The following is a 14,477-nucleotide window of genomic DNA, read 5'->3' as shown; positions in this document are numbered from 1 at the left end:
TGCCTTCAGCCTCCATGTTTACAGCTACCAAGTAGTAATGACACATTATCAGCTCTTCCAATTAGACAAAATGGGGTCCCTTTCCAACTGTCTGTTGGAAAATCACAGGAAGTTGGCCAGAGTTTTCCAAGTGTAAGCATCCCAGTTCTCCCACCAACAAATCAACAGAGCTTGGCCAGGCTGATGGTGATGCCAAGGCAATGGGCAGAGCAGTGGCACTGTGGAGGCATGTGTAGCTACCTTTCACTGGATTGTCACAGGAGGCCAGTTCCCGTATAGAGGACCTGCTGTTCAGTGATGAAGTCCTCTGCTTTCAAAACAGATGAAGTCTTGGACTTTGATGGCTAAATGGGGACCTCAGCCAATAGTTACTCCTGCTGAAGATGGTGAGGTCTGTAGTCCAGCAGTTCTGGAGGGCACCAGGCTAGGGAAGGCAGGTAAAGAAGGTAAAATGATGAAGATTGAAGTAACAAACGTTAAAGTTGGTCTGATTAATCTGTCAGAGCAAACACTGAATACTTAAGATAGGACTTTATATTTGAAGCTGCCCATGATTCTGATAGGTTCCTATAAGAGAGTGTGAGAGAATTTAATACTTGCTGCCACCGCCACCACTACTGCTGCTCTTCCTCCTCCTGTTACATAACCACTCAGTACTACAAAACATACTCCACATGCAGAAGCTTCCAGGTTGAGTCACTAGTATCTCCAGTTTAAAAAATAATAATCAGGATCAGGTAAGGGGAAATTCTCTGCCTGAAACTCTGCGGGGAGGTATCCTTAGTTAGATCAGGCAACACTGGATTAGGTAGACCAGTAGTCTTAACTGATGTAAGGTAATTTCTTATGTTGCCAATAGAAGATATCTTCCCTCCACTGTGGAATACCTTGATTGAAGTTTGAACTAATGGATGAGTTTGCACAACATGGCAACCCACCATCCAAATTAGTTATGCCATGTGGATTGTTGATATTCTACACAGGCAATTGGGCTTGCTTTGCAGTATTCTCACTCTCCTTCTGGGATCTTCCAGATGGTGTTATAGAGGCTTGTGCAGCTCCAACCATGAAGACCTCCCACTTTTTTTTTTTTTTTTGAGAACTTTGGCCACTGTCAGTGCCAGCTGCTCTACCAATACCCAAGTGCCATATGTAACCATGACATCTATAATTCCCTATTATAAAAGCTCAGATTTACTAGATAAGATTGTAAAAAAGAACACTTTCTTTTGGCAGCTCTCAAAATTGTTCACAAAAGGTGGTGGGATATATATCTCCCTTTTCTGGATGTATATCCCTTCTCTAAGGTCTTGGGGAATTATGAAAAAGGTGGAGAACACTGAGAATTGTCAAAGCAATGCTTCAAATTTAGTGGACCCTCATCACCCCTTTTGAGGTCAACTTCTCTCTGCAACTTCCAATTGTATGTGCAAATTAATCTACATGCAGCTTCACTTTGTTAATGTCCACGGATGTTACCTATCACAGTTGGACTGCAGGAATTTAACAGGACATTGACCAGCAGAACTCCATGTTGTGGGCAGCTGGTCAGTGCATGCCTGCAAAAGAGTGATTAAAAAGAACAACATCTCTATTGCATGCATTTCTATCATCTCCCTGCACCAAAAAGGGTGGTGGTGGTGGTAATAGGCCAGTGATGGTCACTTCAAAGTGCCCCTTGGGCATCAGTGGCTGAAACTGGTGGCAGGATGGACCAGATATACAAAAACAGCAACATATTAATGCTGCCCCTGCCTGAGTGCCTTATTCACTGCTTCTCAAAATATATGATGGGATCAGTCTTCCAGGTTCTTCTTTGTGGTCTCCATGCAATCACACATAAGGGCTTTGCTGCTCAGCGCAAGGCCTAGAACAGAGCAAACTTGCATAGCTCATAGCTCTTGGGGAATTATGAAAAAGGTGGAGAACACTGAGAATTGTCAAAGCAATGCTTCAAATTTAGTGGACCCTCACTACCCCTTTTGAGGTCAACTTCTCTCTGCAACTTTCAATTGTGTGTGCAAATTAATCTCAGTGTCACAGAATTGGCGGGAGCCCTGCCCCTTCCAGAAGTCTGCATAAAAGGAGGGACCTAGTCCCTCAGTTCCTTTGGACAAGTACCAGCTTTACAAAAGGTATAATCTAAAAATATTAGGAGATTAAGTTCATAGTTAATTGCCTGAAATAAATGTTGTTTAATATCAGTTAAAATGCTCCTTTAAGAAATGTAGAATTATGTTTATACATTATAATTATTTGTAACAATGTTTGAAACAAGTGAGGAAAGAAGTACTGCTTAAATAATTTTGTGAAAACAAAGTATATGCTGGGTTATACTCTTGTTAAAATGTATCAAAAATACAAATGTCTAGTATGCTAGTTCATTTATACCATATTTTATGTTCAAAGTTTTGATAGCTTTTGAGTTTAGTGAATGAGGAAAGATGATTCTTCTGTGGGCTTTGACATAAGGCTTCTTAAAGCAAAGGATCCATAACATTTAAAAACATTTCCCCAACTAATTCCTTATTAATGACACTTCCAACCCATTTTCTTGTTAGTACGTTTGATTGTCAAAGCAGAAGGTGCATCTTTAGTATTACCTATAATAATTACAAAACTTTCTCAGAAAAGTAGAAAAAGCAGAAAAGTATATGGCTAGTACATTCAATCCTTCTAATGGATGGTCACTACCATGATGGAATAATAAATTCACTTTAATTGGATTATTCAAACGTGGTAGTTGCATTCTATTTGAACTATGTGCAAATTTTGTGTGCATATTTTTATGATACTACAAACTTACTTATAACTTTTAGGGCGGAGACAGAAAATAATATGTGCTTCCTTGTAGCACAGTTTAGGATATGATAGGGCTTAGCCCTCCAGATGCTGCTGGACTCGAGCTTCAATCATCCATGCCCACTGGCCATACTAGGCCTGATGGAGATTGAAGTCCAGCAACATCCCTAGCTCTGTCATATCCCATTTTCAAGGAATTGTATGCCAACCTTAAAGGTTTGGTATTGAGAAATAATTTGCTTTGCTAATTCATGAAAGATAACTTCAAATATTTTTTTTCTGTGTGGTAACAATAAAGATGAATAGGTCGTGCAAACTGATCCAGTCAAAAACCTATTTGGTTCTGTTTAATTTTCATTACCCTTCTATCCCTTGTTGAGTTTTTATAAATTCTAGAAAACTAATTTAGAAAATGTGTACATCTTGAATATATAGGATCTTTATTTACTCAAATAATATGTAGTGATAATTTCCAAATTTTAGGATGAAATAACTGTAGAATTCTTCACATAACATAGCAATGACATGAAAATAAGGATGGCTAGGGTGAATGAAGGCATTATGCACTCAGTCATCTAACATTTGACCATGTGAAATAAGTTACTTTATCCCGAAACAGATATGTCATCCTCCTCAGTTACCTGAAGCACCAGTTGTCATAAAATACACCCCAGATACAAATAAGAATAAGTAACAGAAATGTCAGTTCTGTGTTATAAAAAGAGTGAATTCGTCTAAGGCATTTGGAGACATGTTTCTTGGTTCACTGCTCTTCTAGGAAGATATAAATTCATGAGACAGGTCTTAATGTACCAAATAAAATGAATATTTGGTAGAAGTTTTCTTGTGAGAAGGCTGTACACTCTGAATTTATGAATTTTACAAAAAAGTTAAGATATTTATTATTCCTTATTTTCCGCTTAAAAACAGGAAGAGGTGACTTTATTGACTCAGAAAATTCTACAGTAAAAATCCATGTACTAGGCAATTTGTTAGGAAACCAAAATCTTGCTAACCAGGGTGTTCTGCTTAGTCTTGTTTCTAGTACATGTCTTCTTATGGTGCATGTTACAGAATGCTTGTTACATTCAGGTTCTTAAAAAGCACTGTAATTATGTTTGCATTAACTTTGAAGAAGAATGGTAGCTTCTGTATAAAGTAAATATCTATGTTTGTTTTATTCTTAGCTAGCATACTTTGTTAATGTTCTTTCACTTTTCACATCTGATTTTCTTTTGCCTTCGTTTACTATTCATTATTCTTCGTTGTGGCCTCTGTGCATCACACATATGGGTGCTGTGCCTGCGCAGTGCCTAGGCCAGAAGATTAGAAAGCTAATGGTTTTTGGCAGGAAAAACTCCGCTCCCTCCCCCCACAGTATAAATAGAGTGGAGCGTCCGCCATTTTACTCAGTCTCTGCGACCGCCGTTCACTGTGCCTCGTGCCTGTTAACGTCTCTCGCTAGATTTTTCGCCTTGTGCTCCTTACAGTTATACCTTTTTCTGCTTACCTCATTTCTCGTTATATTCCAGTTCTTTCTCCTCTTCCTCGTTGTAGTTCTTCTATCTAAAAAAAATCCAAAAATATTATTCTTACCCTCTGTACTATCATCTCTTTCTTCTTTTTCGCGATGGCACAGCAGACGGCATTCCGCAAGTGCAGTGAGTGCGGCTCCAAAATGTCTCATGCTGACCCGCACGATTTATGCCTCCTCTGCCTCGGCGAGGGGAATAGGACCGACAAGTGTGGGCATTGCCTGGCCTTTACTAAACAGGCCAGGAAAAATAGGGAGAATTGTCTCTGTAAGCTGCTTTGGGATCAGGCCTTGCTCCAATTAGACCACTTGGTCCCAAGGCCTATCCCTTCCTTAGCTGTACCACCGCAGCACTCTGCCTCTGCTTCAGCCGTGCCCTCTAAGCGCCCTGCCTCTGCATCAGCCGCGCCACCGCAGCGTCCTTCAGACGAAGGCGCTGCTTCCATGGAAGCGCAACAGCTACCTTCTCCTCCAACTAAGCAAAAGGAGAAGCGTAAGCACTCGGAACTGGACAAATCCTCCGTGCATAAGAAGCCGAGGAAAGGCAAGGTGGCTAAGGCGACCCATAAGGGCAAGAAACTCGACCGCCCCAAGCACCAGTACTCGGGTTCGTCAGCGTTCTCTGTACCGACCGCCGCTACGGTACGACTCCCCCGGGACTGACCCTGCAAATGGCGATGCAGGTGACTCCGCTGGGATCCCCCAGGCCTGTGCCTCGGCCTGAGAGCGTGTCTCCCCCACCGGAGCCACCACTTCAGAAGTCCATCTCCGACGGAGAAATTAGAGATTCCCCACCGGGACAGCATTCTCTGACTCCGATGCCTACTGCTGGGCCACCTGAGAGAACACAGTCGCCACCTAGGCTTGGAGCCGCTCATTGGAACGCCAGGGGGATGACTGGCCTATGCCGGGTTATGGTGGTTTTCCTGGCTGGAGTGGCTATCCACCCTATGCCTATTACCCTCATGACCGTCGTTCACCATCGATCCCGAGAGAGGCGTCGTCCACGTCCGGCCATGCGGAACGAAGACCTCCACCTTCTCCTGAGACGTCCTCGTCTAGCGAACACTACCGCTACCACCAGGACTTGGACGAGTCGGAAGTAGACTCCACGTCCCTGGATGTGGTCATCACTTCCCAAGACCCTGGATCCCTGGACGAGCCTCATGTTTCCTTCTCGGAACTCGTCTCTCGTCTGGTTCGGTCACTGGAAATAGAGGCCTACCATCGCCCCGGCCCCAGCACCGACCGATTTTATGATATCATCTGGGGAGAACAGTCCACAACCATTGCCTTGCCGCTAATTACCACGCTCCGCCAGGCAATGGTCCAGCCCTGGGACCAACCGGCACAACCACAAGCGACATCTCGTCGGTACGAGTCTATGTACCGGGTCAGAGAGGAAAATATTCCATTTTTGCTGTGCCACCCTAAGCCCAACTCTGTGGTGGTCGAGTCGTCCCAGGGCAGGGAGGCTCGGGGCCATATAACACCCCGAGATAAAGAAGGGAGGAAAGTTGATATGATTGCACGTCGTGTCTATGCGGTTGCAGGACTCAGCGTGCGCATATCGAATTATGAAGCGACTCTGGCATGTTACCAGTACTTTATAATGTAGAAGCTGGATAACGTTGCCTCCTCCCTTCCGGACCAACAGGCAGATCTAACCAGGGTCTTTATAAAAGAGGTGATGCAAGTCGCCATACAGCAGTTGTCCACAGCAAGACATCACGTGGACACTGACTCTTGGGCCATGGTCAGTGCTATCTCCTTACGACGACATGCGTGGCTCAGAAATTGTAATTTTACTGAGGTGATGAAGCGGAAGATAGAGGAGATGCCATTCGATGGCACTGGTCTTTTCCACTCGAAGACCGATCGAAAACTCAAAGCCATCCACGAATCCTGCATGACAGTGCGTCGCATGGAGCTCCCACAAACTAAATGTAAGTGGTCATGGTCCAGGCCTTATGGACGCCAACAGTACCAACCCCACCAACATTACCAGCAGAGGCAGCTGCGTAGAAGGCAACAGCCCCAGCAGCGCTTCTCTCAGGGCTGTCAGCGCTTCGACTCCGAGAAATGCCCTCGTTGACGGTCCTGGCGAACCAATCCATCTTTCCATTCCCCACCTTCCCCTCTCCCTTTCGGGAGTCGGCTTCAAAACCGACTCCCCATTTGGGAGACCATTACATCTGATAGGTGGGTGTTGTCCATCATTCAGCTTGGATATAGAATAGAATTCAACATCGTTCCACCATCGAGCCCTATTTGATTTACGTCACCATCTTCGGTTCTGTGCGATGAGGTCTACCAACTTCTTCATAAAGGTTCGATTCGACAGCTTTCCCGCACCGATGGGCTTCACGGATTCTATTCCTGATATTTTACGGTCCCCAAACGGGACGGTGGTCTTCGACCTTTCCTGGATCTCAGGAATGTCAACAGATACATTAAACCAAAGAAGTGCTGGATGACCACCTTACAGAATATCCTTCCATTGCTGAAAAAAGGGGATTGGTTCGCCTCATTGGACTTGAAGGGTGCTTATTTTCATATCTCTATCCATCCTTCCCATAGACGCTTCCTGCGATTTACTGTTGGATCCGATATTTTTGAATTCAGTGTGGTCCCATTCGGTCTAGCTATGGCACCGAGAGTCTTTACAAAATGCATGGCTCCAGTATGCGCCCACCTACGGCTTCGGGGTGTATAAGTCTACCCCTACCTAGATGATTGGCTCATTGTGTCACAGACTAAGGCCAACCTCCTTGTGGCTGTCCATGTGACTTGTACTTTGCTTGATAACCTTGGACTATGCATTAATCTTAAGAAATCGTCACTTACCCCTACACAGGTCAGCGATTTCATCAGGGAGCGTATCGACTCCATTCTACAAAGAGCGTTTCTTCCTCCATCCCGCGGAGCCATGCTGTGTGCCCACATCCATCGAATCCGATGACTAAGGACAGTGCAGGCCGTCACCATACAAAGACTACTGGGGCACATGGCGGCCTCAGTGGCCGTTGTGCCTTACGCAAGACTCAAACTTCGGCTACTTCAGTTGTTCTTCAACAGATCGTTTCACCTGCAACGGGACCTACAAACCAGGCTTCTTCGGATCCCATCCTCAGTCCTTCACTCCCTGATATGGTGGACTTTTACATGCAAACTGTCTACAGGCATTCCGTTCCATCAGCCCCATCCAACTGTGACATTGTACACCGACACGTCCTTCATCGGATGGGGTGCGGCATGTGCAGGACTTCAGGTCCAAGGAACTTGGAACCGACAGGAAGTGGGGAGACATATCAATTTCCTCGAACTTCTGGCGATTTTCAACGCTCTCAAATCCTTCGAAACTGTTATACACAGCCAAGTTGTGCAGATTGCATCCGACAAAATGGCTGCTGTCTTTTACGTCAACAAGCAAGGTGGAACGAGGTCTCCGCTCTTGGCCTGATTGTCAATGCAGATCTGGGATTGGTGCATCCCACAGGACATAATGCTACTGGCGGTGCACCTTGCAGGGGCCGACAGCGTAGAAGCGGATACACCGAGCAGGCAGATGTCAACGACCCACGAGTGGGAGTTGGACCGGACAATTTGCACCAAGTATTCCAGTTATGGGGATACCCAGACGTAGACTTGTTCACTACCCAAACAAACAGGGTATGCAAACTGTTTTGCTCCACAGCGGGTATCGGACAAAACTCAAGGGGAGATGCCCTCATGATCGATTGGAGCAACCTGTTATTCTACGTGTTTCCTCCAGTTTCCCTTCTGATTAAGGTGGTATCGAAGATTGTCCAGGACAATGCTACAGGGATTTTGATAGCCCCATGGTGGCCGAGGCAACCCTGGTTCACTGCTCTCCATCAGTCCAAAGGTGTTTTCCGTCGACTTCCACCGGTCCCTCATCTATTGACGCAGTGCAACGGAGCAATCTGACACCCAGACCTAGCCTCACTCAAACTGACAGCGTGGAGCATTCGCTAGATTCGGTCTCTCTATCGGTTCCATTACCGTCTTGATTCACTGGATCCTCTCCTCAACGGCATACGCGACCAACTCCTCCTTCGGGATCGACAGTACCCGTCTCGGATTCGACGTTTTTACATCCTGATATCAGAGCGATTCTCGAATCTGCACTAAGACCTTCTACACGCCTGTCTTACTCAGCAAAATGGAAAAGATTTTCCTCCTTTGCCGACTGTCATTCCTTTTCTCCGGAATCGGCATCCATTGAGAACGTTTTACAATTTCTGTTCGAACTTCACTGTTTGGGACTTAAGCCTTCGTCTGTAAAGGTTTACACGGCTGCTATCTCACATTTCTGTGGTACCCTACAAGGCTCATTGGTTTTTTCTCAACCTCTGATTCGTCATTTTCTTAAAGGAGTACAGAATCTACACCCGTCAATTTGCCCGGTCACGCCAACTTGGAGTCTTTCTGTTGTACTCCAAGCGCTAACAAAACCACCCTTTGAACCTCTGGTGATGGTGGATCTACGTCTTGTATCATGGAAAACTGCCTTGTTGCAGTTACTTCAGCCAGAAGGACCAGTGAGCTTTGCGCTCTACGCATAGATCCACCATTTTTGAACTTCCACAAAGAAAAAGTGGTTCTTTGAATGGACTCAACATTTCTTCCTAAGGTGGCTACATCTTTTCATTTGAATCAGGATATCACATTGCCTGCATTCTTTCCAACTCCATCGACTCCAATTGAGTGCTCTCTCCATACACTTGATGTTCGGCGCTGCCTTGCTTTTTACAGATCTTATACAGAATCCTTTCGGAATTCTAACAGACTTTTCATTAAATATGCTGATAATGACAAAGGTTCTCCAGTCTCATCTCAGTGATTATCTAAATGGATTGTGCAGACCATTGTGTTGGCCTACCAGTTGGCTCGGATGGACTTACCTACACTTCTGAGGGGCCATTCTGCGCAAGCAGTAGCGACTTTGTCGGCTTTTGTGGCAGGTGTTCCGCTTCAAGATATTTGCAGAGCCGCAACCTGGGCTGCTCCGTGTACTTTCGCCAAGCATTATCGGCTTGATGTGCGCGCCAGACAGGACTGTTTCTTTGGCAGAGCAGTGCTCTCTGCCATTCTTCAGTGACGACACCTCCCTCCTCTGAGTCTGGTAAGCTTGCTAATCACCCATATGTGTGATGCACAGAGGCCACGACGAAGAAAAGCAGGTTGCTTACCTGTAACTGATGTTCTTCGAGTGGCCATCTGTGCATTCACACAACCCACCCGCTGGCCCCACATGGTGTTTTATATCGGTTCCATACTAATCTTACGGTACCGATGTGGCTTGCTGTGGTACTGTCATTCTCTACTAGGGGGCGAACGTCGGTCTTCAAGACTGAGTAAAATGGCAGACGCTCCGCTCTATTTATACTGTGGGGGGAGGGAGTGGAGTTTTTCCTGCCAAAAACCATAAGCTTTCTCATCTTCCTGCCTAGGCACTGCGCAGGCGCAGCACCCATATGTGTGAATGCACAGATGGCCTCTCGAAGAACATCAGTTACATGTAAGCAACCTGCTTTTACCCTGCTTCTAATTTCCCGTGATTAGGCTCAGGTGCTAGTTAACGGCATGGATAAAGCAATAAAAGCATGGGCATTAAAGTTGTTGACTGGTTTTCAGCTTTATACTAGTAGAGTCTGATTGGACCCAATGAAGTGTGAGTGAGTTAAGTCACACTTTAGCACTGTGCTGCAAATCTGTTGCATTAGTGCATGACTTCACCCATGTGACAGTGAATGAAGGGATCATACAACTATGTAGTTAACCCTCCATTGCAGCACAAAGTCCCTATGTAGAACTGTTTACACTGAATATATCAAAGCATTTAGACCCTGGCTATGTATCGAAGCTGTTGTAGGCTCTTTTGTAACGACGTACTATTCAAGTCAGCCATTGGGGTCTATTTTGCATGCAGGTAAGGGAGAACCTATATTCTTTTTGGCACCAGGTAAAAACCTTTTTATTTACCTGACATTTTAATATTTAATTTTTTACTACTTTTATTCTCATGCTTAGCCACATTCTATCTAATTCATTGCATTATACCTTATTTTATTGTATTATGTGGATTGTACTTTTTCTGTTTGTTTATTGCTTATTTGATTATGTTGTAAGCCATCCTGAGACACTGTTAAGAAAGGGGTAGAAACGCTGTAAATAAATAAATAAAAGTTGTAAGGAGCCCTTCAGATAAGTAAATTACTTTGTAAACTACTGAACTAGATGAGGTGTCCTTAGAATATGTATGTAGAATTTGATAAAGAGCAAAATTATAAGGAAGAAGATCAGTTATTTTAAAATTATTACAAAAGGAAACCAAGAGCCATATGCACTGCAGGAAAAGAGGAACTCTAAAAATGGAAAATGTTTTACTTTAAAATTCCAATTTGTATTGAAATATCCCAAGGGGAATTACAGGTATGGCTGTACAAGTAACATTGAGCATTTAATTGCATCATCTGCTTTCCACCTGGTCCTTCAATTTTACTTTGGAAATGTGATTCAGAAGTACAAGCAATTCTCCAACATCTGCTATTTTTTATAATGATCTGATCCCTAAGAATGATTTGTTTTCCTGTTAAAAACATAATTTATGTTTCATAATGTGAACTAGCCTGCCCCCCTTTAACCAACATCAGGTAATTTTATAATGCAAATCAGCACTAAAAAAAGCCTTTTCTTTACCCTTTAAAAAACAAACTGAAGATTTATGTACAAAACTTCCTATTGAGAGATCAAAAGCATATCACCTGTATGTAATAGTGAAGTGTTGTATGAAAATAAAAAGAGAATTCTGTACCATTTAGATTGATCTTCTCCACATTGAATAATTTGAACTGGCTTCACTGGGGAAGTGAAAAAGGGTCTTGGATAGTTTACAGAATCTAAACTGATTTTATGGGCAGAATCCCAAGGGACATTTAGGCCCTTAACAATTGCTTTGTACCTTGCCAGTTCCCTTCTGTAAGTGGTGGGTCCTGCCAATTCTTTTGGCAAGTGTACGCAAGGGATAGCACTTCATAGGGAAAACAAGCAGAAACATTTGTGAGCTCCACTGCCCTGATTCCTCCATATACAAACATCTCTGCTTATTTTAGACTGCCCTAGAGGTTATGAAGTGCTATTGTGCAAGTGATGGTGGCTACTTGCCCAGCAGAATTGGCACAGTATGAGAGGATTGGAGATATAAGTTCCCATTGGATTTTGTCCACATTTGAACACACTGAAATATTCAGCTACAACCATTACATGCTGATGAATCTTAATCGTTTGTATTCCAGTTCATATGTCAAGAACTGAAAAGAAAAGCTCTGAGATGTATCTCAAAACAAAGCAACATGCTATCTTTTAAATAAAAAATCAGTAGTTTGAAGAGAACAAGCAGTGCCTATGAATATTACTTTGTTCTGAGCATAAGTCTCAACATAGCTCCTTTTTCCTTTCAATTTTTGTATAATTAATATTATACAGGGGGATTTAATTTTTATGCAGGGGATTTAATTTTTCAGATAATTTAGATATTTTTGGAATGATAATGTTTTTGAAAGCCCCACCCCCATCGCCCTGGTATTTGTAAGACAGAGAAATTATGTACTAAATAGCATCAAGAAGTCTTTAAAAAAAGGAAAAAAAGAAAAAGAAAAACCTTGGCACATGAGGAGAGTTGAAGACCATACCATAGAACAAATTTTATGTTTTGGAGATTGAAATTTTGCTTATGGAATGCTTACCTGGAACTAGAAAGAAAAATTTGGTACTCCAGGCAATTTTGGACAAGACAATAGCCAGATGGTGAGAATTCACCAGATGGTGAATGGAACATAAAACTGGTGGATATGAAACATTATTATATTTGAGTGGGTTCAAAACATACTTACTCATCTGCTGCAAACAGAAATGGACTTTATTCCAATTACAAGTTAGGGTAGATAAGATGTTAGTAAACGATTGATTCATACTGGTGAGCAAAGGTATCTGTTGGTTCATGAAACAACATCTTTTGTGGTTTTGTTTTAGAAATGGCTAAAGAGTAACTGGTTTTGATTCAGTTTCAGGATTCTAAAATTTTAACTTAGTTATAAAATTTCCATGCACTCTTTTCTAAGGATCAAATTAAAATCAAAGCAATCATGGCTGATGTAAATTGGAGTTTAAAAAAGCCAGTTAAGCTAGACTTTTCTTCCTTATCTTGTCTGAAAATAACTCTTCCCTGGCCAAGTCATTTGAGAATTTAACACATATTCCACTTGGCAGGCTTTGTACAGCACTGAAATTCCAGACAATGTCCTCTGCTTGGTTTGAGGGCAGAGGTTATCAAATCCTCACAAATCGAGGGTTCTAGCATACAAGAAAAAAAGATGACATTGTTCATTAAGTACTATACTGCCTTGGTTATAAAGATTCCAGAGAAATATTCATGAGATAGCTTAAACTGTTGCTATTATTTTCCTGGAATTGTTAAACTTGCTTTGCCATTGACCTTCATAAAGTATGTGGCAAGTTTCAGTCTTTCTGAATGAAAACAGATTCATTCTGAAATTCTGTTAAAATGTACTTTCCTTTGTTAAGACCAATGGATTTATAATAATCTGTTGAATATATTAAGTGTTTTATTGATTGTTAATATTTTTTCTATTGTAGTATGACCACGCATACAGGATGGGTGACCTAACAGTGGTATAAACTTGAAGAAACAGCATTTATATCATGAATTTCAAGTTATGGAGCAAATGAAGTACTGTATATTGTATTATTGTCTTTTAGAGTCTACAGACAAGATGGTAAAGTAGACTAAGTTTATATGGGTAACATTTTGCCTCCCAAATGTTTACAAAAGCATTCTTTAACAATTTCTTTATTTAAAGAATGCTAGACATGAAATGTCTGAAAATGCCCAACAGCATTGGATAGACATGCACCTTGAAAAGGTTAACCCATAAAATAAAGTAGCTTGCAGTTCTGTATTCAGTTAATTCAATTGAATTGCATATAATTTTGAATTACACTTGGCAATGAATTAGTATGTTTGAAACAATGTGTGCCTTTTATACTAAATACTGTGCTCTTTTTAATTTTATGGAAATGATTTGACTACTTTTTATAAACTTTTTTCAAAACATTGTGCCTTGTAAGTCTTACAAGATACACAAAATAAAATTCTACATGGATATAGAATCAGTTATACATACATGATGATTCTAATGAGTTGGATGATAGTTCACAATCATTTGTTTAATTTACACATATGTTTATTTATAAAATGCTAAGAATTGTGCTCTGAGGACATTTTCAGTACACTTATATACTGTCTCTACCAGGAACTTTCGGCTTTGAGACAAATAGGAAGCCAATTGAGTAATGAGCTCTCCATGACATTTTCTTATCAGTGAGTGGGTCATAGCATTTTGTAGGTTCTGAACTATTTTTGCTAAAAAATAAAAAATAAAATAAAAGCATTTAGGACACATTTGTTAGCACGCTTCTTTATTATGAAGTTGATTCTAGTTCATTGCAGTGGAATGGATTTTGGCTTGATGTTTTGATTGTGTGAAAGTAATTTTAAAATGAAAAAAGTAATGTTTTGAGGTGGACATCTATTCTAGAAATAAAAATGTAGAGTTTTATTTCACTGATACAAGAAATTGTGAGGGGTGAATCTGTACCCAGTTAGGATACAGGCAAAAACTTGGTCCTTGTTTGACTTGCATCATTTATAGCATGTACCACAGAGGAGGAGAAGTAGCCCTCCAGATCTTTTGTTGCATAATTTTCATCATCCTGAATCTTTCTGTTATTCTCCTTTGGCTCTGATAAGGCCAACATTTAGATGGTCACAAGTTGACTCCTGCTCCCCAATAAAAAATATAATCGAATATATAATGTCAGGTACAAAGCATTGAGAAAGACATTCACATCCTAAACCCCCTGCTGGGATAACTGTGGTTATCTCTAAAGCTCAATTTTTCTGAGCTAGACTGCTGAGTGAGCTAATGTAATAACCTTCCATTCAGCTAACTGTTCATTCTTTGTTTGAGTGGTGTGTGTTGCTCTTTCAAGTGAAAAGGGGATAGTTTATTACCAGGGATTATGTCCTTCTGTG

At 41.9% G+C, this 14,477-nt stretch overlaps 1 protein-coding gene across 1 annotated transcript in view; it reads left to right on the top strand.

Moving 5' to 3' along the window:
- CXADR (CXADR Ig-like cell adhesion molecule) overlaps positions 1 to 13,844 on the top strand; it is a 43,848-nt gene extending 30,004 nt beyond the window's left edge. The window contains exon 8 of the mRNA XM_044442106.1: positions 13,019 to 13,844. Within this exon, the coding sequence (XP_044298041.1) occupies positions 13,019 to 13,060 (42 nt within the window). The 3' untranslated portion in view covers positions 13,061 to 13,844. The remainder of the gene's footprint in view (positions 1 to 13,018) is intronic.
- Positions 13,845 to 14,477: the final 633 nt, after the last annotated feature.

Source organism: Varanus komodoensis, unplaced genomic scaffold (assembly GCF_004798865.1).
Source record: "Varanus komodoensis strain SLA01 unplaced genomic scaffold, ASM479886v1 scaffold4, whole genome shotgun sequence".
NCBI lineage: Eukaryota > Metazoa > Chordata > Lepidosauria > Squamata > Varanidae > Varanus > Varanus komodoensis.
This window is presented reverse-complemented; position numbering and strand designations above follow the sequence as displayed.